This window comes from Suncus etruscus, chromosome 4, assembly GCF_024139225.1.
Source record: "Suncus etruscus isolate mSunEtr1 chromosome 4, mSunEtr1.pri.cur, whole genome shotgun sequence".
Lineage (NCBI taxonomy): Eukaryota > Metazoa > Chordata > Mammalia > Eulipotyphla > Soricidae > Suncus > Suncus etruscus.
Window position 1 is genome coordinate 41,915,374 of NC_064851.1, and position 17,517 is coordinate 41,932,890.

At 38.8% G+C, this 17,517-nt stretch overlaps 1 protein-coding gene across 1 annotated transcript in view; it reads right to left on the reverse strand.

The window, feature by feature from the left end:
• GTF2B (general transcription factor IIB) overlaps positions 1 to 17,517 on the reverse strand; it is a 30,745-nt gene that overhangs the window by 10,374 nt on the left and 2,854 nt on the right. The window contains exon 2 of the mRNA XM_049771273.1: positions 15,341 to 15,447. Coding sequence (XP_049627230.1) covers positions 15,341 to 15,447 — 107 coding nt within the window. The remainder of the gene's footprint in view (positions 1 to 15,340; positions 15,448 to 17,517) is intronic.

A 17,517-nucleotide genomic window follows, 5' to 3' on the forward strand; every position in this document is an offset into this window, starting at 1 on the left:
AGACACCGACAATAACATCAAGGAACGATGTAACAATCATTTCACACTGATCTGTGTTGACCTAAATTTTGATACTTCCATTTGGCTTTGTGTTGTAACAAACACCAAATTGTTTGTGCCTTTATGGAGGTAGTATGGTGGTGGGTAGGAGATTAGGGACACTGGAAAGGGTAGGATCACACTGGTGGTGGGATTGAAGTTTGGATATTTAGTGCCTATTATGAATAACTTGATAAAGCAAGGTATTATAGTGAAAATTAGAAAAAATATATAGGGCTGGAGCGATCGCACAGCCGTAAGGCATTTGCCTGGCACACGGCCAATACAGGACGGATCCCGGTTGGAATACCAGCATCCCATATGGTCCCCCCGAGCCTGCCAGGAGGAACTTCTGAGCACAGAGCCAGAAGTAACCCCTGAGCACCACCAGGTGTGACCCCCTCCAAAAAAGAAAACAATACATACTATAAATACAAACATATGTAGAATAACTATATGAAAAGGACTCAAAATCAGAAATGCTGATAAAGATAAGGAGCAATAAAAGCTCTTAAACTCATGGCAATGTAAGCTGGCTTAACCAAAAGTGCTGGCAGTACCTAGTAAAGTACCTACCTTTATTTTATATATATATATATATATGTATATATATATATTCAGTGTTTCAACATTATAAAACAAAAGCAAAATGTAAACAAATAGTCTTCTGCAAAAGCGTACTTATTTTCTTATAGTGGAATAATTGTTCAGGTTATTAAATGTCAGTAATCTTGTAAGATGGTGTTTCTTATATATACTGTCTTCTACATAATTAAAGGGCCAGATCTAGGGTGCTTGCCTTCTGGTAACATAGCTGACCTGCTTTCCATCCCCAGCACCAATCACCTAAGCATCATCAATAGACTGAGCACTGAGCCAAGAGATAGCTCTGAGCACCTGCTGGGTTGTAGCCCAGAAAACAAAAAAGCTAAGTGCAAATGTTTGTGTAGATTTTTTGTTCTTGTTGTTTTTGGGCCACACCCATTTGACACTCAGGGGTTATTCCTGGCTATGCGCTCAGAAATCATCGTTGGCTTGGGGGACCATATGGGACACCGGGGAATTGGAACTGTGGTCCATCCTATGCTAGCGCTTGCAAGGCCTTACCTCTAGCACCACCTCTCCGGCCCCATTTGTGTAGATTTTTATTCTTAGAACTTATATATTGGAATAAATTAAATTTGGGATAATAGTATCAGAAGTTCACTCATTTAAAATGATCTGTTTACAATGAGGTACCATCTCACACCACAGAGACTGGCACACATCACAAAGAACAAGAATAATCAGTGCTGGCGAAATGTGGAGAGAAAGGAACTCTGATTCACTGCTGGTAGGAATGCCATCTAGTTCAGCCTTTATGGAAAACAATATGGAGATTCCTCCAAAAACTGGAAATTGAGCTCCCATTTGGTCCAGCTATACCACTTCTAGGGGTATACCCTAGGAATACAAAAATCCAATACAAAAATTCCTTCCTCACACCTATTTCATCGCAGCACTATTTATATTAGCCAAACTCTGAAAACAACCAAGATGCCCTTCAACAGATGAATGGCTAAAGAAACACTATACAATGGAGTATTATGCAGCCATCAGGAGAGATGAAGTCATGAAATTTTCCTATACATGGATGTACATAGAATCTATTATGCTGAGTGAAATTAGAGGGAGAGAGAGACACACACACAGAATAATCTCACTCATTTATGGGTTCTAAGAAAAAATTTAAGGACATTGAAATAATTCCCAGAGTTGAGGGTCAAAAGGCCTGGCTCAAGATATGAAGCTCACCACAAAAAGTGGTGAGTGCAGTTAGAGAAATAATAAGTCACATGACAGGGAAAGAGAATATGATACATTATACACTTAATGACTTAGTGGCTTTTAGTTCACATTGCCACTGAGGCTTAATTTCTGCTGGTATGACAGAGAAGTGCAAATTGACCGTACATTTCAAAGGAAAACACATACAAGTGAATGGTCATTAGTGCTGTTACAAATGGCAAGTCCTAAGTAGGTTCCAGCACCTTATTTTGGGGTAGGAGGGGGGTAGATTTACCTATAAATTCATAAGATTACTTTTTTTTTTTTTTGGTTTTTGGGTCACATCCGGCAGAGCTCAGGGGTTACTCCTAGCAGGCACGGGGGCCACATGGGATGCTGGGACTCAAACCACCATCTTTCTGCTTGCAAGGCAAATGCCCTACTTCCATGCTATCTCTTTGGCCCCCAAAATAACATCTTTACTGGTTGGCTGCTTCTAAGTCTTTACTAAGATTTTTTTTTAATATTATAAAGATAAATTTCCCATGGTATAAAGTATTCATTTGCAATTCTGTACATTTTCTGCTACCAAAGTAAAATTTGCTTCTCTTCTACTTTCAATACTTTATCATATTCATCTGCATCTTCAAGTAGTATGGCTATTTTTGCCTTTACTAATTCCTCATTCACTTTATATTCTGCTTTAGATTCAATTTTCTAGAAAGTTAAGTCAGCTAATCACCATCTAAAATAGTTTTACAGTGTTTGTCCCCATGGGATATCTTATTCTTTTCTGACCATACATAATAAAAACATTACGGAAGCTTTACTGCATTGATGATAAAAATCAGGTAAACTTGTGGAACAGGGAGAATATTCATTAAGAACATAAAATCGGGGCCAGAGAGATAACATGGAGGTAAGGCGTTTGCCTTGCGTGCAGAAGGTCGGTGGTTCGAATCCCAGCATCCCATATGGTCCCCCGTGCCTGCCAAGAGCAATTTCTGAGCGTGGAGCTAGGAGCAACCCCTGAGCACTGCCGGGTGTGACCCAAAAACAAACAAAACAAAACAAAAGTCAAAGAACAGAAAATCAAAAAAGAAAACAGAATCACTGTTTTTTGTAGTTGGTATTTCATAATAATACATACAGAGCCTGGGTTCACATACAAGACAAGTACATTACTATTGAGCTACATCTCTGGCCTCATATTAAATTTTATGTTTATTCATCCTGGCAATCCAAGGCTAATGGGTATATATGTTAAAAAAAAAAAAACAAAAAAACAAAAAAAAAAAAAACCTTTCAGGGGCCCGGAGAGATAGCACAGCAGCGTTTGCCTTGCAAGCAGCCAATCCAGGACCAAAGGTGGTTGGTTCGAATCCCGGTGTCCCATATGGTCCCCCGTGCCTGCCAGGAGCGATTTCTGAGCAGACAGCCAGGAGTAACCCCTGAGCACCGCCGGATGTGGCCCAAAAACCAAAAAAAAACAAAAACAAAAACAAAAAAACCTTTCAATTGGGCCAAAGCGATAGTACAGTGTGTAAGGTCCTTTGCCTTGTATGCAGCATGCCTGGATTTGATCCCTGGCCACCCAAATATGGTCCAGGAGCACAGTCAGGAGTGATTCCTGAGTGCAGAGCCAGGAGTAACTCTTGAACATTTCCAGGCATGGGAAGGGTAAGAAGAAAAGGAAAAGGAAGGGAAGAGAATGGGAAGGGACAGAAGAAGGGGAAAGGGAAGGAAAGGAAAGGAAAGGACGGAAAGAAGAGAAAAAAAGAATCTCTTGCAAATGTATGGCTCAAACAAGACCAGCTCCCAGTGAGAAAGTATAGTAGGAAGGACACAGAACACTTACAATTAATACAAACAAGGTAGAGCTTTCTCATACAAAGTTTCTACTCTGGCTCCAAGGTTGCTATCTTCATAGTGAAGAACCTGCTGAAGAGCCATCTGAATCGGGCCAATCTTGTGAAAGATAAGCATCTTACCCCACTGTACTATCTTTTTGGCTCCCCCCAACTTTTTCTCCCCCAACCCTTAGCTCCCCCTTTTAACTACTTACAAGCACAAAGAAAAAAATTTTGGTTCCTCACTACAAATGCAAAAAAAAAAGTCCTCATGCTTTATGCCTGATTGTGGTAGCCTAGACTGAATGGAAGAATATAAGGGGGAAAAACATTTTTGGTTTCAAATGGGTTTTAATATACAAATCTTGTAGGAGCTTAAAATATTAAAAAATGAGTTTAATGAGAAACGAGCTCACTTGTTCTAAACTGCCTCTTGAGAAATCTCACTTTATAAGTCATAATCAATTACAATGTTTTGTTTATTTTGGCCATATATTTACATTTTGCAGACAGAATACAGCAGGTAAGGTGCTTGCCTTGCATGCACATAGCCATCTCAAGCTTGATCCCTGGCATCCCATATGGTTCCCAGATCCCCACCTGGAATGATCCCTGAGCATAGAGCCAGGATTAATTCCTGAGTAGATGCTGGGTGTGACCCAAAACCAAAACCAAAATTTTGATTTTGGGGCTACTCCTGTTATGTGCTCAGGGGACTGACTATATGGTATCGGGAGCTAAACCTATAGCTCCCACATATTAACATGCACTCCAGTCCCTTAAGCATTTCCCCGGCTTTGCAACTTTTAACAAGTCATTATACATCTAGCTCAATTTACTGTTTATAAATCAACATATAAACAGTATATAAAGAAATATGTAGGAATAAACAAATGATCTAAATATGATTATACTGCCATCTAGTGCTTAATGTATTAAAGTGACAAAGTCATACTATAAGGATTTGTAAAAAGAGAAGATACAGTGAGTTTCTACATTAACAGTGGAGTTAAAGTAAATAGTTTCATGGTAAGAATAAAAAACTGGGGGCCAGAGAGATAGCACAGCAGTAGGGCGTTTGTTTGCCTTGCATGCAGCTAACCCAGGACGGATGGTGATTCAAATCCCAGCATCCTATATGGTCCCCGAGCTTGCCAGGAACGATTTCTGAGCACACGGCCAGGAGTAATCCCTGAGCGCCACTGGTGTGATCCAAAAACAAAACAAAACAAAACAAAACAAAAAAAAAATTCCTTGAAAAATAAAATAAGACAAAATTTTAGAAACCACTACCGGTATCTTAAGGCTCGTTAATGATCATTTAACACTCCTATGTTTAAAATTAAAATCCTGTAATGTGAGCTAGACTATTATTTCATGTTGCACAGTATTAAAAAAGCCACAGGAAATTAAAATAAATCTCAGGTACAAGAGAGTAAACAGTACACATACCAGAGGGCAGAAAAAAAAGACAGAAGACATCTTGTGTCAAGTTGTACTTTCTTTTTCTTTTTTTTTTTTTTTTTTTTTTTTTGCGGTTTTTGGGTCACACCCAGCAGTGCTCAGGGGTTATTCCTGGCTCCATGCTCAGAAATTGCTCCTGGCAGGCACGGGGGACCATATGGGACGCTGGGATTCAAACCGATGACCTTCTGCATGAAAGGCAAACGCCTTACCTCCATGCTATCTCTCCAGCCCCTAAGTTGTACTTTCTTAAAATGGCAGCAGTATTTCCCAATTTTCTTTTGGCCTTGGCTAGTGATCTTGTCACTGCCATGTGATGGCACATTCAATGGTCGGAAACCTTTCCATCAAGATGGGCATCATCACTGCTTCAACAGGATATGGAAGCATCCTGTTCCATTAACAGATGTTCATGATGTGAGTCAAGCTTCCACTATGCAAAAGCTTCCTCTAATGATATCCTGGAAATCAATCACCATCTAAAAAATATGATTATTCTGAAACAGCCATGAACAAGTCCCAGAGATTGACAAACCCATGTGAGAGACCTAGGAGGGCAGAGACAGCCAAGTGGTGAGAAGAAAAACAAACAAAAAAAACCCAACACATTTATCATGTATGGGATGATCCCAAAACAATTCTAAAAGAGATTCAAATTAGTTGCTTTCTGTGTTTAGGCCACCTAGCAGTGTTCATTGCTTACTCCTGGTTCTATACTCAAGGATCATTCCTTGGGTTGCTTGGATGACCATATGTGCTACCAGGGATCAAATTTAGGTTGGCTGCATGCAAGACAAATGCCAAGAGATTCTATCCATTTCTTTTCAGTTTTTTGGCTTTTGAGTCATACCCAAGAATACTCAGGGTTTATTCTTGGCTCTACAGGGTTCACTATAGACTGCCTTGCAGGACCAAATGGGGTGCCAAAATAAACCCAAGTCAGCATATGCAAGGCAAGTGCTTACCAGCTATACTATCTCTCTGAACAAGAAATTCTGTTTCTAAAATTGTCCGGTGATTATTTAAACTAAGGTTATTTAAAATGTTTATTCAAAACAAAGTATATTCTGATTCTGACAATGTTAAATTTCACAGCAAGAACAAATTTGCATACCAAGACCACTTGTTAAAAACCAAAGATACCTGGATTTAAATCTCCAATTGAAGACTGGCTCTTCAAGCCCATGTTTGCTCTTTAACCTTTTGCATGTGTTTCGCTTTGTCTCCGTTTCTTTGCTGCCTGTGCTCTCTTTAGAACACATTTCTCTCCTCTCACATCTTCCTAAGTTGTTGCAATTAAAATAAAAATTATTGGGGACTGGAGCGAAAATACAGTGTGTATGGTGTGCTTGTCTCACATGCAGCTGACTAGAGTCTGATCCCCTGCACCCCGTATGGTCCCCACTAGGGAATAATCCTTAAGCACAGAACCACTGGGCACCACTGGATATGACCCAAAAACCAGAACAAAAAATTTTTTTTTTTTTTGGTTTTTGGGCAGCCTTCAGGTTCTGTACTGTTCTGTAAACTGAGGTTGGCTGCATGTTAAGCAAGTGCCCTTTCCACTTTGTTCCACACAAAACTAAAAACTATCTTGCTTCATTAAAAAAAAAAAAAAAAAAAAACAACTTCCAGTAATATCAGCAACATGAGTGATCAAGAAGCTTAATGAGAATATCATTATTTATCAAGAAACATGAATTACATGATCCTAGGCCTTAAGAGCACCTGGTTCAGTTACTCTATTCTATTCTATCTCCAAAAATAAGGGCTTATAAAGGCTGAATTAAACCAGCAATAAACAGCATGGACATGAGCTGTGGAGCTAGCTCAGCAGTAGGGTATTTGCCTTGCATGCAGCCGACCTGTTACAGACCCGAATTTAACCACCGGCATCCCATATGATCCCCATGCCTGCAACGAGCAATTTCAGAGCACAGAGTCAGGAGTAACCCCTGAGTACTGCCAGGTGTGACCAAAAAAAAAAAAAATAGAAACTGAAAAAATAAAAGTATAATCTTCATCTTTGAGAATCTCTTCCAACTTTTTTTCCCTTATATTCTGCAGATGAGTGAGACTATTCTATCTATGTCTATCCCTCTCCCTCTGGCTCATTTCACTCAGCATAATAGTTTCCATGCCCATCCATGTACAAGCAAATTTCATGACTTCATTTTTCCTAACAGCTGCACAGTATTCCATGTGTACGTGCACTACTACATTTAATTCTCCACTCATCTCGTTGGCCCTCTGGGTTCCAGATTCTGGCTATTATAAATAGTGCTGCGATGATCATATGGGTGCAGAGGTCACTTTTGTGTTGTTTCTGTGTTCCTAGGGTAAAGGAGTAGTATTGCTGGGTCATATGGGAGCTCAGTGTCAATTTTTTAAAGGAAAGGCTAGACTGGATGATATTCCTACCAGCAATGAATGAGAGTTCCTTTCTGTATTTCTTCTTTGAAATGCCTGTTCAAGAAATTTTCTTTTTCAGGAGCCAGAGCAATAACACAGCAGCAGGGCATTTGCCTTGCAAGAAGCCGACCCGAGACAGACCCGAGTTTGGTTTCCAGCATCCTATATGGTCCCAAGCCTGCCAGGAGCGATTTTTGAGTGCAGAGCCAGGAGTAGCCCCTGAGCACCACTGGGTGTGCAAACCCAACCCCCCCTCCCCCCCCCAAAAAAAAAACAGAAAAATTTTTTTCAAATTTGCTGACTTGCCCTTGTTGGTCATCTTTACCGAGAGGTTATCCTATTATACATTCAACTAGAAATATCTGTGAATGAGCCTACTGCATTTTTTTTTTGGTTTTTGGGTCACACCTGGCAGTGCTCAGGGGTTACTCCTGGCTCCATGCTCAGAAATCGCTCCTGGCAGGCTCGGGGGCCCATATGGGATACTGGGATTTGAACCACCGTCCTGCTGCGCCTAAGACAAACACCTTACTGCTGTGCTATCTCTCCAACCCCGACTGCATATTTTTAAAGAAGTAACTGTGTTATTTATGCTAGACCACAAAATATCACATAAATATTTCTATAGGTTATAAAGTAAATTTAATATTAACTTTTTTCAGGTTTTAAATTCAGCTTAGTATCTTTAAATTAAAGAGTATTAAAATACTAACAATAAAAGAATAAAAAAACCTAACAAAACAAAACTAAGCTTTGTGAATTACATCTTCCTTTCCAATTGGTTAATCTTATTTAACTGTCTTGCTGATTTAGATGAAAGTGAAATTGATAAAAGAGCTAGAAATCAAATGGAATATGAACAAGGATGAAACTCTGGACCTTCTAGGAATGTGGGCAGGCTGATTCTCCTTTCTGCCTAACACTACACCTGACGCCCTCTGACTTTTTGTCAGATCTAGCCCCACAACTTAATCTTACAAAGTACCAATCCACCAAACACTTCCAGATCTATACATCTCAGACTGTGTGACCAATCACTCCAAAATTTAACATCACTGTGCCTGCCAGTAGCAATTTCTGAGCACAGAGCCAAGAGTAACCCCTGAGCGACAACAGGGTGACCCAATAACAAAACAAAAAAAAAAGGAATTATTTTAATCAAACATAATCACTGCTTGGAAAACACTTAAAATTTCATGGCATTCTGATTTTTACTTTTTAACATGTGGATTAATCACATCTAATTGAAGGTTAGAGAAAAGTGCCTTAATTGCATAGTCAATGAATTCTGAAATTTGAACATTTTCTTTGCATTTGCACCAGACCTGAAAGAACCACACTGAAGAAGTATTTAAGAAATATCTATTTTCCCCATTTTTCTGGACCTATGCAAACAACAGCGATTGCCACTATCACCTTTACTATATTTTTTTACTCTTATCCTTTAAGGAAAAAAAAAAAAACAATTTACTGAACTTAAAAACAAGTAACTGTAGTAGAATGCCTGTCTCAAATACAGGCAAGGGATGGGGAAGGGGTAATGTTACACTGGTAAAGAGGGGTGTTCTGTTTGTGACTGTAGCCCAGCTGTGATCATGTTACTTAAATAAAAAATATATTAAAAAAAAAAAGAAGTATCTATTGTGGGCCAGAGAGATAGCACAGCAGTAAGGCATTTGCCTTGCATTCAGCAGAACCCAGGACAGACCTGGGTTCGGTTCCCAGCATCCCATATGGTCCCCAAGCCTGCCAGGAGCAATTTCTGAGCACAGAGTCAGGAGTAACCCCTGAGCACCACCAGGTGTGCCCCCTCCCCAAAAAGGAATATCTATTGTAACTTTGGGTCATTTTTATTTTGACGTCTTAGCCATAGCACGGGAAGTATATAATTTAATGTTAGCTATGATTCAAAAAATGTTAATTGTCAAGCTGAGTATTCAACAATGTAAGCTTAACATACGAGCATAAATCTTCAATTTTAAGCTAAATTAAGATATATTTTAGTCTTTTATTAGTAAAATTCAAAAGCCATTAAGTGTTCACCAGTAGCTAATGGCAGCAGAGGAACCTTGGAAATATTGCCAGTTTGATTTCAAAGCTTACATTTAAATATCACAATATAGAAAATCACATTTAATTTGGGGTCTCCTAGTGCATATAACTATTATGTTTCTATTATACTGTAGTCTATGAGTGCATAATGATGTCCAAAAACTATAAAAGTGAGATAAGCACAATGTGAGCAAATACTGTTGGAAAAATAGCACCTATGTAGGTATTCAAGAACAGAGTTGCCACAAATTACCGATCTATATTTGTTTTAACTTTTGGTGTTGTGGGGCAATACCTGGTGATATTCGGGGCTTACCATGGCTCTGCACTCAGAAATAGTACTGGAGGTACTTGGCAAAACCATATGAGATGCAGGAAATCAAACCCAGGTTGAAGCAGTACAAGACAAGTACCTTACTAACTTTAATTTCTCCAACCTCTCAGGATTCCTCTCTTAGCAGGCTTGGGGAACCAATGTGATGCTAAAGATAGAATCCAGGTAAGCAGTGTGCAAGCAAGCCTCCAGCCAATTCTACAATCTGATAAAAAAATTTTTCTTTTTCTTTTTTTTTTTTTTTTTTGGTTTTTGGGCCACACCCAGAGGTGCTCAGGGGTTACTCCTGGCTGTCTGTTCAGAAATAGCTCCTGGCAGGCACTGGGGGGGGGGGGGGGGGCGCGCCATATGGGACACCGGGATTCAAACCAACCACCTTTGGTCCTGGATCGGCTGCTTGCAAGGCAAACACCGCTGTGCTATCTCTCCGGGCCCTAAAAATGTTTTTCAAAGAACTACCAGGGCTGCAGTGTCAGACTCAAGGAGTTGGAGGAAATTTTGTGTGCCTGGAGTAGGAGTCGGAAGCACAAAAAAATGAGAAGTCAGAGTTGGAGCATTTACCTACCAACTCTACAGCCCTGGAACTACCACCATTGGGCTGGAGCACAGCGGTAGGGTGTTTGCCTTGCATGCAGCAGATCTAGGACAGACCTTGGTTTGATCCCCTGCCATACCAAATGGTTCTCTGAGCCAGGAGTAACCCGTGAGCATCACAGGGTGTGACCCAAAAAGAAAACAAACAAAACAAAAAACTATCATTATTGAGTGCAAAACAAAAACAAAAAAAAAAAACCACAGAATCGTCAAAGCACAATAAAATTATTGATTTTATTTTTACTTTAAAAATAGGAGCAGGAGGGGCCGGCGAGGAGGCACTAGAGGTAAGGTGTCTGCCTTGCAAGCGCTAGCCAAGAAAAGATCACGACCGCGGTTCGATCCCCCAGCGTCCCATATCGTCTCCCCAAGCCAGGGACAATTTCTGAGTGCTTAGCCAGGAGTAACCCCTGAGCATCAAATGGGTGTGGCCCCAAAAACCAAAAACCAAATACCAAAAAAAAAAAAAAAAAAAAAGGAGCAGGAGCAGGAAAGAGAGCACAGCGCTAGATTGTTTGTCTTGCATGAGGCCAACCCAGACAGATCTGGGTTCAGTTCCCGGCATCCCATATGGTCTCCAGAGCCTGCCAGGAGCGATTTCTGAGTACAGAGCTAGGAGTAACTCCTGAGCATTACTGGGTATGGCCAAAAAAATAAAATAAAATAAAATAAAATATATATATATAAAAATAAATGAATAAAATTATGCTATTATTATTTCAAAAAAGAACTTTGGCTGTTCTCAAACTACAAGAAAGCCTGGCAACTGCTAATTTATCAAATTACTGAGCAAGTCAGAATATTGGTGGGGAGTGAGGGCAGAGAACAGTAAGAATCCTTTATACTGTGCATGGTCTCCTGAACAAGTGATCCCTGAATACTCAGCCAACAGTAATCCCTAGGTACCACCAGTGTTAAAAGCAAACTGAATTTAATATCTAAGAGGTGGAGAGAGGGTATAGCAGTTAAGGTGCTTGTCTTGCACAAGGATGACTGAAGTTTAGTCCCCCGCATCCCAGGCACTGCAAGGAGTGATCACTGAGTGAAGAGAAAGAGTAAACTCTGAGCACTGCTGGATATGGGTCAAAACCAAACCAAAACAAACAAACAAAAATACACAGTATCTAATTTTGATAAAACTTCACCAACTTATTTAAGTTCCATTTATGAGCGATGAAGTTCACTGTTCAATAACCCGTTATAGACCCACAAAGTACCTAGTTATAAATAGTATGATTATTAGTACAAATAAATAGTACAATAACTTTAGCCTTTTCATTTCAATAAACGTGTACATAAAAATTATCTTTTTGCTCCATATATACATCTTAGCATACTCTACTCAGCTTGCATTTACATAGTAATTTTCCAATGTCTTTGAAGATAACTTTTCCTACAGTTATTCTGTATGGAGAATTCAGTCATTTTAAACTCTAAATGAGTAACTCTTTAACTCTTTAAATGAAAAATGAGAAAAATTAGTAATATCTGACTAGCCTTCAAGATTCTAGAATAAAGTCCTGAAATAAGGTAATGAAAAAAATATTACTGGATAAATAGCAGAGTGGAAGGGTGTTTGCCTTGCACATGGCTAACCCGGGAGGATCCGGTTCTATCCACAGCATCCCACACGATCCCAGGAGCCTGTCAGGGGCGATTTCTAAGCACAGAGCCAGGAATAACCCCTGAGCGCTACCAGGCGTGGTCCAAAAACCAAAAAAAGAAAGTATTACATGAGGTTTTTGCTACAACATCAAATTTGTTTGTTGCAATATTTTTACTTTTGTGATCATTTAAAAAATAAAAATAACTCTTAGCAGAAAGGATTTACAAAGAGATGAAGCCTGGATAGACACTTGCCTTGAATGCTCTTGCTCTGAGTTCAATCCTCAGAGGACCACATATTGTCCCCTGATGTCACTGCCAGGAATGAAGGAATGATTCAAGTACAGAGCCAGGACAAGCCCTAAGCACTGCTAGGGTGTGCCCCCAGTGCCCTCCCAAACCAACCAGGTGGAGAAGGGACAGAAAAGGGCAACAAGACAGCTCAAAGGAACTGGAACAAATGCACTACATAGTCTATAATCAATCCCCAGCACTGCATGGTCTGAGCACTACCAGTAAGGTGCTGAGGTGAGTTTGACCAGAAAACCAGAAACACCCACAAATAACAACAACAAAAGAACAAGTAAAGCTCACAGACTGCCAGTGTCACCAGTATCATATTATTATTATATTATATTATATTATATTATATAATTCTATTATATATAATTAATGTATATAATATATTAATATATTATATTATATAATATTATATATATAATATATTATATTATATTATATATATAATTATTATTAAAATTATAAAAGGTAGAAACAAAAGTTTAGTGCCAAAAGATGGCTCTAAGGTTGAAGTGCATGCTCTAGACATAGAAGCACTGGTATAAATCAATCCTAAGTATAAAGGACCCTAGCACAGTTGAGTAACCATCAGAAATAGTCTCCAAGCTCTGGCAAGTATAGCTCTCCGCCATTTCCCCCATCATTGGTTGGTGTACAGACAACAAAGCTAGAATACCAAATTACCTAAACTTCAGTTTCCTCATTAGTACCATATGAAGATGGTGGTACAATTTTTCTAAAGATAAACTGACTAGAGGAACCAGAAAGATAGCATGGTACGGAGAGTTTACCTTGCACACACCAACCCAGATTTAATCCCTGGCATCCCATATTTTCCCGAGCCTGCCAGAAAGAGCCAGGAGTAATTCCTGAGTACTGTTAGGTGGGGCCTCAAAACAAAACTGACTGGGAATATACAAATCAGTTACAACAATACTGACTACATTTAGTAAGCATATTAGTTGCAAATATTGCTTACTGACATTACAACTAAAAAAGGATCTCAATTCCTATTAGCAACTCTATGTGTTTCAAAACACATACTGGACATCGGAGTCAACCAACCAATTTGCTCCAGGATAAGATGTCCATCTAAGTACAACACTTCAACCTTAGTTTTCTGCTTTATTTTTCACAATCCTACCAGCACTGTCTTTTCTAGGCACCTCAAACCAAGCTGGATGTAGTCCATCACTTAAGATTTTATTACTATGTTTTGGGTGGCATACCTAGTGGTGCTCGGGGGATAGGAAGACCATGCAGTGCCAGGGTTCAAACTCAGGCTTTTTTTGCATGTAAAATCTTCATGTATTCAACAAAGCCAACTCTTCACTCCTAAGAGTAATGATTTTGTAGTTCATCACATTCTAAAGCTTGGCAACATACCTAAGTATTATTAAAAGTGAAACTTTGAATAATTTTATAAAAGAAATTCAAAAATAAGCAATTTGACATGAGCATATGAAAATTACAACAGGCTCTTTCGATTTGATTGTTTGTTTGTTTGTTAAAGGGCCACATCCAGTGGTGCTTAGGGGTTACTCTTTGCTTTAGACCCAGAAATTACTCCTGTCAGTACTTGGGGGACCACCTGAATGCCAGGAATCAAACCCTAATTGGTCCGGTGCAAGGGAAGCTCCCTATGTGCTATATCACTACAGACCCATAATAGACTATTTGATGTTGCCTTATATAAGTGGGTAGGGCATTTGCCGACCTGAATTCAATCCATATGGTCCCCTTAGTACTGCCAGGAGTAAATCCTGAGTGCAGAGCCAGGAGTAAGCCCTGAGCATTGAGTGTGGTCCCTAAACAAAAAACAAACAAAGGTTTTAGATGATATTTAGTATATATATGCCATTATATTTCAGAAATAAATGTTTAATTTCTAAAATACATGAAAAGCTATAAAATTATATTAATAATTAAGGATAGAGGGCTGGTTTTTAGAACTGACTTTCTCAATTTTAGATGTTCCCTCCTATCCTAATTATAAAATATATGCACCTGGGTTGACAATTAGATATCTATGGATTACTTTACTTTTTACTGGTTTCTTTTTGGGGTGGAATGGGAAGGGGTGGCACTCTCAGTGGGGTTCAGAAACCTGAGGGCCTCTTCTCCTGTCCACTAAAAAGGGCCAGAGAATGCTGTACTGCCCAGGGAACCATGTAGTGGTACTGGGAATCACACAGAACCACATGCAAGCCATGTGTCAGAACCTCTGAACTATCTTTCTGGCCCTCCTATTTTTTTTCTTCTTCCCTAATTGCCTTTACTTATTTGTTATTTGGGGCCACGCCCAGAGGCACTCAGGGGTTACTCCTGGCTCTTTGCTCAGAAACTGCTCCTAGCAGGCTCGGGGGACCATATGGGATGCTGGGGATAGAACCCAGGTCTGTCCTGGGTCGACAGCATGCAAGGCAAATGCCCTACCACTATGCAATTACTCTGACCCGTCTTTATTATTTTTTTTACAATGAGTATAAATTACCCTTGGAAGAAAAAAGTAAAAAATTATTTAAAAATTTTTTAAAATTATACACAGCAAAAATATACCCTAGAGATATTGCAGGTTCGATTCCAGACCACTGTAATTAAGGTAATAACCATATAATAAGCATATAATGAATTTCAGACTTCCCAAGTTATGTTTTCACTCTGCTGTAGTCTATTATAAAATGTGAAAATGACATTGTATATAAAAATGTGATGTGCACACCTTAGTTAAATGTGCACAGACACATGAATTGAGTTGAAACTATTGGAAAAATAGTACTGATAAGACTGATACAACGAAAGGTTGTCACAAACCTTTAAATTTGTGAAAAACAAATTGTGGACATTTAATAAAGCCAAGAACAAAATGGTGTATGCTTGTGTCTGAATTAGTGATTCCAAATAAAATGTAGGAATTACTCACCCACAACCAGGCCACATTCAGGACATATCATATCACCAGCTCTGTAGTCTTCCACTAAAATTGCATCCGGATGATTAGGACATGTGACTCTTGGGAGAGCATCCAAACTAATGAAAAAAAAAATATTTTTACTCCTTACAACATGTAACAAAAGTGGGGGCGAAATGAGCTTGAACATTTTTCCAATACCATACATTCATAACATATTTAAACTGTATTTTCAAAGCAAACATCAGTTATTTTATATTCCAACCAGTAACTAATAGCAGATTCCCAAGTGTTCATTCATTGAAGACTTGAAAAACTTATAATAGCAAACATTTTACTATGTCTCAACATGTAGGTTAAGATATTCTACAATATTGATTAATACAGAAATCACTACCTTAGTAACCTATAACATTTACACATAGCTATCTGGATTTGTGCCTCTTGCTACTTATTATTTTTCTGCTCAGTAATTTTAATAATATGTTTAAGGACTTTACACTGAACATAATGGGTATATAAATTAAAGTGGAACAAGAAGCTCTGCTGAATTTAAGATATAGTCATATCATTTAGTCCAGAATTGAGTTTGTTTGAACCCAAGAAACTGTTTCATAGGGGCTAGCGAGCTAGTATAGTAGAGCTGAAAGAACACATATCTTGAACGTAGCCCACCTGGGTTCAATCCCAGAAATCTCGTATAGCCCCCAGAGCCCCAAAAGGAGTGATTCCTGAAGAGTAAATCATGAGTACATCTGGGTATGGCAAAAAACAAACAAACAAAAAAACAAATAAGAAAAGAGGTGGCTCCAAGACTTACATTCTGACCTACTTTTGTTCGTAAATTATTTAACTGGGAGCAACCCAGCAATGTGGAAAGATGCAGCAATCTTAAAAGACACAATATATTATGTAAATTTAACATAGATTAGGTAATAATTTATGAGAACATAAAAAATATTAATAAAAATGTCCTCCTCAAAACTTTCCTTGAATATAATAAAGTTATTTTATGGCCATCACAAATACATATAGAAAGGCATCACAGGGTCCGGGCGGTGGCGCTAAAGGTAAGGTGCCTGCCTTGCCTGCGCTAGCCTTGGACGGACCGCGTTTCGATCCCCCGGCATCCCATATGGTCCCCCAAGCCAGGAGCAACTTCTGAGCACATAGCCAGGAGTAACCCCTGTGCATTACCGGGTGTGGCCCAAAAACCAAAAAAAAAAAAAAAAAAAAAGAAAGGCATCACAAACATTATCATGGTACATAAAAGGTGTTTGTGGTTTTAGATAAGTTCTCACTTTAAGAAATGTAATTCAGGAAGTTTATTCTCCTAACAAGTGATTTCCACTGCTAAGCTGAATAAAATAACCCATATTCCCAATATATATATTTTCATGTTAAAATGTATCTTGGATCTTCTCACTGGTAAAACAGAGGATGAGGTTTGTTTTAATTCCTATTAAGAAAATGGTGCAATAAACTATAAAAAATAGTAAGCATGTACCATAAATTATATAAACTTTTAAATATCAGAAAATGTTAATAGAGCAACAATAACAACAAATGAGAACTTCCCTCTTTCTTGCTGCTGGAAATTGAATTTGGGGTTTCCCACAATATAAATGCCCTGCTGATAAGCCCTGCCCTACAAATGAATAGAATGGATAGTCATGTGGCATTAAAAACAAAAAATAAAGAAATTATGCACTTTTGCAGTATAAAAGGCAAAAAAAAAAAAAAAAAAAAAACCAAAAAAACCCCAAATAATATAGCAACTACAAGAGTGATTCCTAAGAATGGGGCCAAGAGTAACCCTTGAGCACCTCTAGGTGTGATGCCAAAACAACAAAGAAAAAAAAAATAAAAGGTAGAAAAACTATCTTCTTGTGTGTTATGTGAAAACATCATAAAGATGTGCTAAGCGAAGAATTAAGTAGAAATTTTGAACAGATGGGGACAGCGCAGTGGCGCTAGAGGTAAGGTGTCTGCCTTGCCAGCGCTAGCCTAGGACGGACTGTGGTTAGATCCCCTGGCGTCCCATATGGTCCCCCAAGCCAGGAGCCACTTCTGAGCGCATAACTAGGAGTAACCCCTGAGCGTCACCAGGTGTGGCCCAAAAACCAAAAAAAAAAAAAAAAGTATTTTTGAACAGCAATTTTAAGTATGAGCTATGCCATAACTTAATG